At 42.1% G+C, this 12366-nt stretch overlaps 1 protein-coding gene across 1 annotated transcript in view; it reads left to right on the top strand.

The window, feature by feature from the left end:
• The window catches only part of LOC139472263 (GAS2-like protein 2), a 111719-nt gene extending 104189 nt beyond the window's left edge, over positions 1-7530 (top strand). The window contains exon 5 of the mRNA XM_071254669.1: positions 1878-7530. Coding sequence (XP_071110770.1) covers positions 1878-4503 — 2626 coding nt within the window. The 3' untranslated portion in view covers positions 4504-7530. The remainder of the gene's footprint in view (positions 1-1877) is intronic.
• Positions 7531-12366: the final 4836 nt, after the last annotated feature.

Here is a 12366-nt window from a genome sequence, read left to right as displayed (position 1 = left end):
CTACCCGACACCTTTTCACCCCATTGACCGATAATACAGTATGGTATCGGTTATAGGGACGCGCGAACATCATCGCATCTCCACATTCCCACGTCTCCGCTTCACCAGCTTCAGTCACTAGTTAACTGCGGGTGGAAGTGTACACTTACCCGGCTATTGTACTTGGCAGAGATTGTTGAAAACAACACCGACCACTCATTTGTTGCCATCATGTAAACCTGAATAACATCAGTCATGTTGATGCTATGTTAATGTACATGTAAAGGTTTGAAGATGCGGCCATGCGTGGCACAAGTATTGGGATCACCAGTCACGATACACATTAGCACAGTAATGTGCCATCGAGATATATCGTACACTAGTCAGGTATCTCGGATGGTACACTGAAGGGTTTGGACGAAGGGGGCAACGCGCTCCCATCTTCCGATATATTAACCAATTTTGATAATTCATGTTAATCTTAATGTCCACTGAACAACACTTTTTGTATGTCCCAGGAACGCCTGACGGGGCGATGATGGTTGAGATGATTGAGGCGTTAGGGCTCAGTTCAGTGCGTCCAGGAACAGACACTAATAACTGTTTGATGGAGTCAGGGCGTCTAAGGTTGCATTGTTAGGTGGTCTACAATGCTAGGGTTGTGTGTGTTAAGGAACCGCCATTAATTTTTGTACTGTGGAAAGAGGAACTAAACAATTTTAGTTATATTCACAAACACATGACACCAGGCGTATCAAGCTATTTGTCTTGTTGTTGGGACAATTTTTTGTTTTCCATTTTGTTTGGTGGGATTGATTGATTTATTTATTTTCCAATCTTAAAAACAAGAACAAAAAAATGGTTGCTTCAGCGAATACGGTAAACTACGTTTATAACGAACACTCTTATTACGAACTAACGGATTTAACGAACTTATTTTATTCCCGGCTGTTTGTGTATATATGCTTTATACAGTCATGCTTATAACGAACTACGGTTATGATGAAATTGAAATCGTTATAACCATAGTTTACTGAACTTTAGTTTGCTATTGATGTATCAAGAAGATTGAGGGATCACCGCATTTCGTATGATTACACATTTAACCAAGGAAACAATTTATTTTTGTTGAATATGTGCATGTGGATATTATTCTCTAGTGACGCCACAATGTGATATCTGAGTTAGAATTGGCTATCCAAGTTTGTCGCTGAGGCGACTAAATAGATCACCTGGTTAGGTTCGGTGATTTGACTGCCTGTCCCCGGGGCTGCTCATAATATCAATCACTGATTTGTCTGGTCCAAACTCGATTTTTAGCTGGCCGCCGTGATTGAACTGGAAAATTGATGACTGCGACGTTAAACCTGGCTCACCTACCCACTCCTTCAAAATACTCCAGGGCGATGTGTCTCACTCCCTCACTCACTCACCCTGTGATCTGAGCGAGGGTATGAACAATAAATAATACACACAGTATCTCCTGCACGCCTATTTGGTTTGTTTGTTTATTTGTTTGTTGATTAACGCCGCACTCAGCAATATTCCAGCTATATGACGACGCTCCGTAAATAATCGAGTCTGGACCAGACAATCCAGTGATTGACATCATGAGCATCGATCCACACAATTGGGGTCGATGACATGCATCAACTAAGTCAGCGAGCCTGACCACCCGATCCCGTTTGTAGTCTCTTACGACAAGCATAGTCGCCTTTTACGGCAAGCATGGGATGGTGAAGACCTATTCTACCCCGGATCTTCCTATTTGGACGGTTTTAAGTAACACACGCATTCACCTTTGCAGCTACGTGCGAAGTTTGGTTGACATGCTGATTCACAATGTTTGCCTCAGGTAACTTTCGCTGTGTGACTGACCAGGCTTTTGTTCGTTTCAGGTCGAGTGGTCTGAGTAAGACAGCCCCGTGCACCCCACGGAAGATGTCCATGGAGGCGTTAGACGTGGACGACGACGGCAACGCCGCGTCCTCCGGCGACATCGACATGAACCAGATCAACACGATGACACTGGAAGAGTTTCGGAACCTTCTCAACAAGCAGCTGTCTGTGCCTCAGGTTGGAGCAGCATCTCAGAACGGATCAGCATCCCAAAGTTCCGACTCTCCTCGATCTCAGGGGAGCTCCGATAGCTCCCGAGCTCACTCGCTGTCGTCTAGGACAGCATCAGCTACCAGCTCGTGGCGGGCTGTGCGGGAGAAGGCCAGGACGGTCTGCCAGTCCCTGGAGTCGAGTGCCGGCACCAGGGTCAGCAGGACCAATTCGAGCAACGACTCGGGCTATCTGTCTCAGAACGGGGACACCCCAAAACGTTCACTCCCCAACCGACCCAAAACTGCCACATCTGTGTCGAGACCCAAAACGCCAGTGTCAAGGCCAAGTGGTCTTATTTCCGAATCCCGACCTAAGACTCCCACGAGCTCTGTGAGACCTAAAACGCCCACGAACAGTTACCAGAGATCTAAAACGCCTACACGTAATTACCAGAGACCTAAGACTCCTACCCACTCTGCTGCCACTACCCCGTCTTCTGTGGATGAATACAAGGTGATAGGTCAGTCAGGCAGCCGTCCTTCAACCCCAGTGCTGAGTGAGAGACCCTCCACCCCATCCTGCATCCCCCGCCCTAGCAGTATCCCCCGGTCCTCAACCCCATCGTCTCAGGTTGTGGCAAATGACAATGATAAACCTGCTGGTCCTCAGAAAGGGGAGAGGAGGTTAATAACCCGCCCCACAACCCCAGGGACGCCTCGGAAACAACTCCCACCTCGACCAGCATCTACCGTGCCCCAGGAGAAATCCTATACTAGTATTTTCCAGGCTCGTAGGTCATCAACACCTGGCCCGGGTCAAGGTCAAACGAGAACGGCCACTCCTACACGGGAAAGGAGGAGTGTCGTTTCCAGAACCAGTGCTGTGTCGAGGAGCTCCAACTATCCCTTGTCTAAGCGATCTCAGAGCGTGGCTGATGTTCGCACCAGTGTCAGTAGAACCTCCACGGAAATATCCCTATCTGATGAAGAATCAGAATCAGTGACTAGTGACGAGAGATCCAGACCTAAATCAAGAACTGTGAGTGCTGCAGAGGTGAGACAGAGGACTTCCAGTGCTGAGCCACGGAGGCTTGTTCGTCAGGCAGCCACCGAGGAGTCGTGTTTGATGGTATCCAGGACTGGTGATGGTGCTCACTGCATTACCTTGGCATCAAACGGAAACACTAAGTACGACTCTAGCAGGAGGACAAACAGGTTTATTCGAAGTGCTTCAAGTGAAAACTGTGATTCTCCTCGATCTCGTCAGAGGGCTAGGACGCCTGATCCTTCCATGATTCGACAGGAGATGACGAGAAGGAAGTCTGAGATCTCTATCGGTTCTGGTAAGTCTACAGAGAGCAGGACAGAAGCCTGGGTCAATTCCACGGTTCACGACACGAAAAGAAAGTTGCCTCCTAGGCCTAAAAGAGCCATGACACCCAATTCTATGAATAGGAAAGAACTTGAATTGACCTCTAGGTCATTTGCGGAGATTAAAGAAGCTCTTCGCGTTCCCATGGAGAATGGTATTGTTGTTAATCCGGATAAGCTGGATGCCCCTCCCGAAGACGCGAAAGCTTACCTACAAATGGAGAAATTATTCAAAAAATTGAAGGAGAAAGAACTGCGTGAATCTGTTAACAACACAGTTGGTGGCGCCAATGATGACGACAGTGTGAACAATCGTGACAATACAGTTTCTCAGGGAATTCTGAAAAATCCGGACGCTAAAGCTGCCTCCAACAGGTCTTTGAATTCTGTGAGATTTTCAAATTCGTCTCTCTCATCGTTGAGTTCTGGCAACTCAAAGTGTGTGTCCTCGCATTCAACCCCAGTGCACCGCAATAACAATTTGGATTCCTCCCTTAACCATTCACGGTCCCTCCCGTCTTTCGCATCCTCATCTCACAACCTCACGTCCACGCCCCTTAACGGGGTATCATCCTCGGGGATGGAGGACGAAATTGATTCCGGTGATGAGGACACATTCGGCAACACCGCAGAAGCGCTTGTCTATAAACTGAAGGAAATGGCAAAGCTTCGACCGAGAAAGGAAGACACGGATGGCCCCAAATCCAGAATCCCTGCACCCAATCTCAGCAAAAACAGAAAATCAAAATCCTTCAGTAATCTGTCAACAAGTTTAAGTTTCGACAAAGAGACCCAGCATCGGAACCTAAGTGAGACGTCCAACGAGGAGCCAGTGTTCTATAACCCGGATGACGATGACGAGCTGTCCGAGATGGCTCGGATTGCCCACGACCGAGAGGAACTGCAGGATCGATCTGAAACGCCCGTCCCAAGAATGGCCACCCCGCTGACCACTGGTCGAAGTACCTTCCTAAATAATGGCAAGGACAAGACCCCGCGGCTGGTCAGGGCTGTGTCCCAAGATAGAAGTCCCTCCAACTCCGTGTCCTCCCTGTCAAGTCTTTCACTCTCAAATGCTGACAATGATCCCGAGTTTGTGTGATGCTGCAGTTGGAACCACCGTTTCATACAGTAGTGGTATTTCTTCCATATATTTCACAGAAGTGATGGATAAGAGAAGTAGTTGTGACAAGCCTGGTGTGAAGCGTTCATGTGCATTTATACTACTCAAAATACGTTAAGGGCCGCCAGTTCTTTCATTCTTTCATATTACCATAGTTATATAACATGAACGATTAACGACAGTAGTATGAAAGATACAGATGGTCCGTAACTTATTTTGAGTAGCATATGATAGACTGGTATTCCATGTCCATTCGCACGATTTCATCCGACAGGTGTTGTGATATTGGTTTTGATATGATAATCGTTCCCTATGGGTAATCAGCACTGGAGATGACACAGTTGGTACTGTCTGAGTTTGGAAGTGTTCACATGTGTCCGTTTGGAATACCACCATACATGTATTTGTGAGGCAGGACAAGACACGCCCATGTTGGATACCAGTACAGAAAAACGCCCATTGGATAACCCCGACACAGAGGTGTCTGTTTAGACTGCCACACACGTGACTACACACACGTGTCCAGGCTAAGAGGTCACGGGTAAGGAAGAATATCCATGTGTAATATAATTTCAAGGATAGTATTATGCAGGTATTATTTTCCCAATTCGAATGCACTTGCACACTCATTTGGTATACATTGAATTTATGTCATGGCATTCTGGTATGCACTTCGTGAGGGAGAAACCGGTAGAAGTTCGAATCCAGGGCATTTCGAAAGCACATGGTTACACATGGATCTTGTCTCGGCACATATGGGGATTCATATGGAGTTCGCCTGTGCTTGTGTCTGTGGTGGTGTTGTGTGGCAGTCACTGCGGGCTCGGAGCCGACCCGAAGCATTCAGTGAGTGTTGACGGCATGCTTCGTTACGTGATGGAAAGACCAAGGATTCATCCACAAGTTGTTGAAAGGACTTGGCAGTACAGTTTGCTGAGATAAGAGATGGAATGTACCGTTATGTTTTGAAGAATGTATTCGTGAGTTTCTATCGGAATAAGACGTCCTAATGAGGAAATATTCTTACGCATTTTTACCTGTATATTAGTTAGAGTAAATCATGTGAGAAAGGTGTTGAGTAGGTTATGATGCAGTTGTGGGGAAGAGTTGTAGCTGTTTCGGAGGTTGACAGACAACACCTGACAGAACTAGTCCCTCGGGCCAGACATCTGATATTTTTGGGGCAGGGGTGTTAAATTCAATTCACTGTAACAAATGCAATGTTTCCCTTAGGTTCTGTCCAAAAAACAAATCATTAACAAGACGATGGTGGGTGGGTAAAGTAATGTGCCGTGGGTAAAAAATAATTATGGTATATTTTGCATACCCGACTCGCTTTCTCCTCTCCTCCTCCCTCTCCCCCCTCCCCCCGAATATTAAATGGTCGGGCCCTAAAGTATGGTTGGATCCAAAAGTACGAAACAGAAAAATCAATAACCATATACATATATATTTAGAGAGCAGATTGTCTCAGTGTAATTACACTCGCACTCATTATTTCTTATATTCATGGATGGTGTAAGCGCCGAAGTATATTTTTCATTTACATATTTTCAAACAACTGAGAGTGGCTTTGTTTAGAGTTGGATCTCGCGAGAATATGGTGCAAGGGACATAACTCAATCAGCATGAGCTATACATGTTTCATTGGTAGCGCTGCCTTCTTTATACTATTTTCAATATTCCATAAAACTGGCAAAGTGGAAGCAAAACATACATTAAAAAAATGGCACTGCCATTACTTGGCCCGTGATGTATATATCTGTACATTTTATTTATAAAATAACATGTATGTTAGAGTCCATAAGTCTAACCCATTCTCGATATGCATTTATTGATGCATTACACTACATATTCGTGTTCATCAACGTCGGCGTATTCTTTTCTACTGCTGAACCAAACAAAACATAAATGTTCTCAAAATAAAAAGCACATTCGACCCAGTCCAAACCCGCGATAAAAAATCCCATCAATAATGAAGAGTTAATCCCCTTGATGTGTCAGGATCCGATTACACTGCGACAGATAGGCAAAGTGTTTGGTTTAATGGATAACGAGTACAGCTGTTGTATAGTTTGGGGCCAATCGTCCGATTATATTTTTGCGTTAACAGTGGATATGGATTATCTGATTATCAGGGGATAAGTTAGCAATAGGCCGACCTAGTTGTATGTATTTCTTGAATTTCTTTGTTAAAACAGCCAAGGCCTTTGGAATACTCGTACACACAAAATTAAGCGGAATGGAAAGCCACGCAACTTGTTAAATGATCAAACGAAACCAAAGTTGGACATATGCTATATACCTTATTAATATGCTTTGCAAAAATATTTTTGAAATATTTAGAAATCCGTTGGTTATAGTTCCTCTTGTTGCTTAAAACTGTATAATTAAGAAACACGTTTGAATAATTCCCTATTTTCTGTTTCACTCCTAAAAGACGGGTGCACATTTTTCTTGCTTACCTTGGTCTGTTTTGGACATATATTCATTTATGCCAATCAATACCAATTAGCAAGTTCATTATACAGTCATCATAATATAAACTATATTCAATATTTATCGACAATTATATTACAAACTATCCTGCCCCTTTTATCTGTAATGTTTGAAGCAGCGAATGAGTTGTATGCACATACTAAAGATGCATATTTGTTGGTGCATACATTGCAGTTCAATTAATTATTGACACCTAATTAGACTCCTGTAAGTCGAGTCATGTGTAGCCCGTGGATATTCTATCCTCATTAAAGACATGGTTGTGTTTCTTCTCTTGAGTTTTCAATTGACAAAGATTTGTTTGTACAGATGTTACGTTACGATAATTGTAAAAAGCCTTCTCATCATCCTGTTGATGGTAAGGGAAGTAACTCTCGGTAGAGAACATTGCGCCATCGTTTATCTTTATTGGCATTCCAGAGGCTGTTTCTGTGATGTTTGGAATAGAAGACAGTATTTATTTATTTTCACTCTGTTGCGTGCATATTTTGATGAAATAAATGCATATATTTCGATTCAATTGTCTTGTGAGTCATTCGTGTCTTACGATATGTGTATTTCGAAGGAAATGTTTGTGTGTGTGTGTGTGCGCGTGCGTTTGTGCATGCGTGCGTTTGTGCATGCGTGCGTGCGTGCGTGCGTGCGTGTGTGTGTGTGTGTGTGTGTGTGTGTGTGTGTGTGATTTTGCATGAAGATGTCAATTATCTTCAGACAGCAAAGTCGCAGGGCTAAGTTTATCATGAACCGAAAATGGGTACACACAAAGTAGTGAGATCTGTAAGGACATAATTAACGCAAGCTGAAAATGCGACATGGGTATTTTCGCTCATTGTTCTTATCCTTTCGAGACCGCCTCCGTGGTCTAGTGGTAGAGTGTCCGCCCGGAGAGCGGAAGGTCCGGGGTTCGATCCCCAGCCGCGTCATTCCAAAAGACGTTAAAAGATTGTACTTGTTGTTACCCTGTCTGGCGCTCGGCATTAAGGGGCTAAAACAAGGACTGGTCGGGTCGGAGTCAGTATACTGTGTCTGAGTGGGGTATTCATGTTAAACTGCAGGATGGTATCTCAGTGTGCTAGCACTATAAATCGGCATCAGTCCGGACAGTCCGCAATGACGTTAAACCCCATTTCACTTCACCTCTTATCGTTTCGAGGGGCGGTCGGTTAGCCTAGTGGTTAAAGCGTTCGCTCGTCACGCCGAAGACCAGGGTTCGATTCCCATGAGTACATTGTGTGAAGCCCATTTGTGGTGCCCTGATATTGCTGGAATATTGCTAAAAGCGGCGTAAAACCATACTCACTCACTGACACAGATACAAGTACATAATATTATTATTGGGTACGTTTTTCACTACCGGAATATGTGTAATTATGAAATCAAAAAGAGTACCTTTTTCAAAACGTTCTTGTTTTCATGGTTGAAGGGAGGTAAACCTACTATGTTTTCAATTTAAGGTTGTCTGGCTGCAATTCTGCCAATACGTTGAATAATGCTTGATTCTTATTGGTTGAAAAGAAGTATCCTTTCTCCCATTGATACCTCTTTTAAGATAAGCCTTTTCACACAGAAACCGTGCGTATTAAAACTCGATCTACCAACAGTCTAATCATCGATACATTTAACAATGGCTGCCGATAACCCATTAAAATAGTGTATACGTTTGATATATGAACACCAGCTTATCAAACAGGATGAAATCTATTTCAGAACACACACAATTAGGTAAAACACACTAACCACTGTTTGAGGGCCACATTATTATCGGTCTTAAAACATAAGAAGTCTTTTTTGTGTCGTCGTCATCAGCTGAAAACGCCCATACTTCAGGTGTTCCGACCCGTGAAGATCCGGGGTAGAATAGGTCTTCAGCAACCCATGCTTGCCGTAAAAGGCGACTATGCTTGTCGTAAGAGGCGACTTACAGGATCGGGTGGTCAGGCTCGCTGACTTGGTTGATGCATGTCATCGATCCCAGTTGCGTTGATCGATGCTCATGATGTCAATCACTGGATTGTCTGGTCCAGACTCGATTATTTACATACCGCCGTCATGTAGCTGGAATATTGCTGAGTGCGGCGTTAAACAACAAACAAACAAACAAATCAGGTGTTTCCGTTGACAATGGCTGTGTCAACAGGCTCATTTTCACCATGACATTATGATAATGCTGAACATAACTACAGATCCAGATTGTCCTCTGGGTTCATGACATAAATAGCACTGTCCCAGGGAACTGGTGATTTGGCAGCCATCGAGTCAAGTTCGGCCAGGTCGATGTTCGGGATGGAGAGATAGTCATTCCTAATACAGTAAACTACGGTTATAACGAACTCAAAGGGACCACTAATTTTAGTTCGTAATAACCGTAGTTCGTTATAAGCATTTATACAGCATATACACAAGAAATGGTCGGGACTAAAAAATAAGTTCGTTATATCCGTCAGTTCGTTATAAGCGTGTTCGTTATAAACGTAGTTTACTCTATGTGATACTGATGGGGAAACACTTCAAACTCACTGCTGCATAACTACAAGTTCAACATAATTAACATCCGGTTATATGATAAAGTGTGTTGGAGAAATAAATTCGTTGATCATTTTATCACCATTTCTACAACCTGTCACCCCTGAATTTTAAAATTACACGTTGATTTCCAAGAAATGACCTGTTTTGGTGATTTCCAAGAAATGCCGGGTCTTGGTGATTTCCAAGTAATGACGTGTCTTGGTGATTTCCAAGAAATGGCGTGTCGCGTCGATTTCCAAGAAATATGCAACAGGTTGCGATGAGATTAAATTTATTTTCATAGGGGTTTATTTCATCAATTCTTGTTAAAAAACGACATTTTTTATTTCGATTTTTTGACAAAGATAGTAAGGGCGTAATTACAAATAAACAAGAAATTTAAAGTAAGTAACACACCGGGCCTAAAATTCAAACATAATCAAATAATATACAAAACAAAATATACATCCATATCATGTTTGCTGGTGGCTAAATATGAAACAAACCAAAAATGGTGATTCGATTGTGATGTATTTGATACGTACATCATAGTTATGTTTTGAACCTTAAGTCTGCAGTATATAGGTGAATGTTTCCAGCCTAGTAATGCTTTGAACCTTAAGTCTGCAGTATATAGGTGAATGTTTCCAGCCTAGTAATGCTTTGAACCTTAAGTCTGCAGTATATAGGTGAATGTTTCAAGCCTAGTAATGTTTCGCTAACGTTTGTAATTCTTTGGTCTAGTTCAATTTTTAAGAGCATACATTCCTTTGCCAGGCAGGTTTTTTTTTAGATATATAGACATTCAACATCTTTTTCACATATTACACAAAAATACAATATCGGTATTCTGGAGAATACGAGAAACAAATAAAGATAATATTTGTAGGGTATTCACTGTAATATTTTAAGACCAACTTGTTTCTAATATCCGAATAAGAGTCCCAATAATAAAACGCTATGACGGGATCGGGTGGTCAGGCCCGCTGACCTGGGTAATGCATGTCATCGATCCGCGTGGATCGATGCTCATGATTTTAGTCACTGGATTGTATGGTCCAGACTCGATTATTTACAGACCGCCGCCGTCATATAGCTGGAATATTGCTGAGTGCGGCGTTAAACAACAAACCAACCAATCATATATTATTTTAAAGCTGTTTTCAGCTTGTGCATGATTATTACAAAATACTTATCAAACTTTGCAAAGCCTCAATATTCCTAAAGAACCAAATTGTGTAATTATTGATATTTTTTTATAAACTACATGTAATTTACTTTTAAATGACACACTTAGTGACCTTTCACTGTATATAGTTATTAAAAGATCACAAAGGAGCCGTTAACTTGAGAATCCACTCTAAGATATTGTAATATTGAAAAATGGTTGCCAAGGTCGACAGAATATAAAATTGAAGTACCTACCGCTTTGAAATTACCAACCACATCAACAACTTCCTTTGTACCAAGTTTCAGGCTTTTATGATAAAAAGCACAATTGTTACATATATATCTTCTGGATAAGAGATTAATTTATTTTCTCATTAATTGCTTGCAATTGTTTCAAAAAAGATAAACTTTCAATTTAGATCGCTGAAACGGGGGGCGTATTAGAAATCATTGTGTGAGCTTTCAGGTGAAGTTTCAGCGACACTGGATTCTTTGCCTACTGAGGAAAAGATTTATATTACCCCCAAACTGGCGACGAAGGACAACCAAACCATGACATAAAGTCACTTGGCTTTAGTCAAGTGAGCTAATAAAATAAGAAAACCTTTTCTGAATAATTCATAAATAATTTCAGAAATATTCCCGGGAAGGACTTGACTTAAAATGAAATTATGATTGAATATAGCGATATGAGGTTCCGGTGTAGAAAATAGCAGCCAATCATCCTTCAGGGTTAGGAAGTAGAACCACCACCCGCTGTCGCCTAAACCCGGTTGTTAGCGCTGCTGAAGCGCCGCTATGGCATGCGGTATATATGATGTTTGTATATGGAAGATTAATATTACTTATGATTAATTTTCCTAATTTAGGCCACACTAAGGATGAGTCGAACAAATATAATTTTGATAAATAAATCACTGGAGCGTATCAAATTAAATGTACAATGATTTCAAATCCATATTAACGTTTTCGTTTTTATGAATGAGTGAATGTGTTGGGTTTAACGGTATAGGAAACACGTGTGGTAGCCTAACGATTTTGGTATCAGTTTCATGATGGTATAAGTGTTTAAACAGAGCCGAGGATGTGACGTTTTATTCTATATTATCTGTACAAATTCAAAGGCATGGTTTATTTAGTACCGTAATCTTGAAATACAAAACATACGGCCTCTCTTTACCGAGAGTAGAAGAGAGCTGAAAGAAATGAGCGCCCGCGCGCAGTATAGTAAACTACGGCTACAACGAACTCAAAGGGACCACTAATTTTAGTTCGTTATAACCGTAGTTCGTTATAAGCAAATATACAGCATATATAGAGCAAGTATACAGCAAATGGCCGGGATCAAAACACATTTCGTCATATCCGTCAGCTCGTTATAAGCGTATTCGTTATAAACGTAGTTTACTGTATGGTACTTTAGTTTGACGTTGTTTAAGGAAGCACTCTGTAATATTCCAGCTATATGGAGGCGGCCTGAAAATAATCAAGTCTGACCAGACAAGCCAGTGATTAATATCCGGAGCATCGATCTACGCAATTAGGATACGATGTTTGACAGGCACTTCTTTAACAGAGTCGGGATAAGGACGTATCTGTCATGAATCATCATCAATATGTTTAGTCGCATCCGCATCAGAAGCATATATATAGGTATACGGCTGTCTC

The sequence above is a fragment of the Haliotis cracherodii genome, unplaced genomic scaffold, assembly GCF_022045235.1.
Source record: "Haliotis cracherodii isolate W230 unplaced genomic scaffold, xgHalCrac1.p SCAF_24, whole genome shotgun sequence".
Lineage (NCBI taxonomy): Eukaryota > Metazoa > Mollusca > Gastropoda > Lepetellida > Haliotidae > Haliotis > Haliotis cracherodii.
This window is presented reverse-complemented; position numbering and strand designations above follow the sequence as displayed.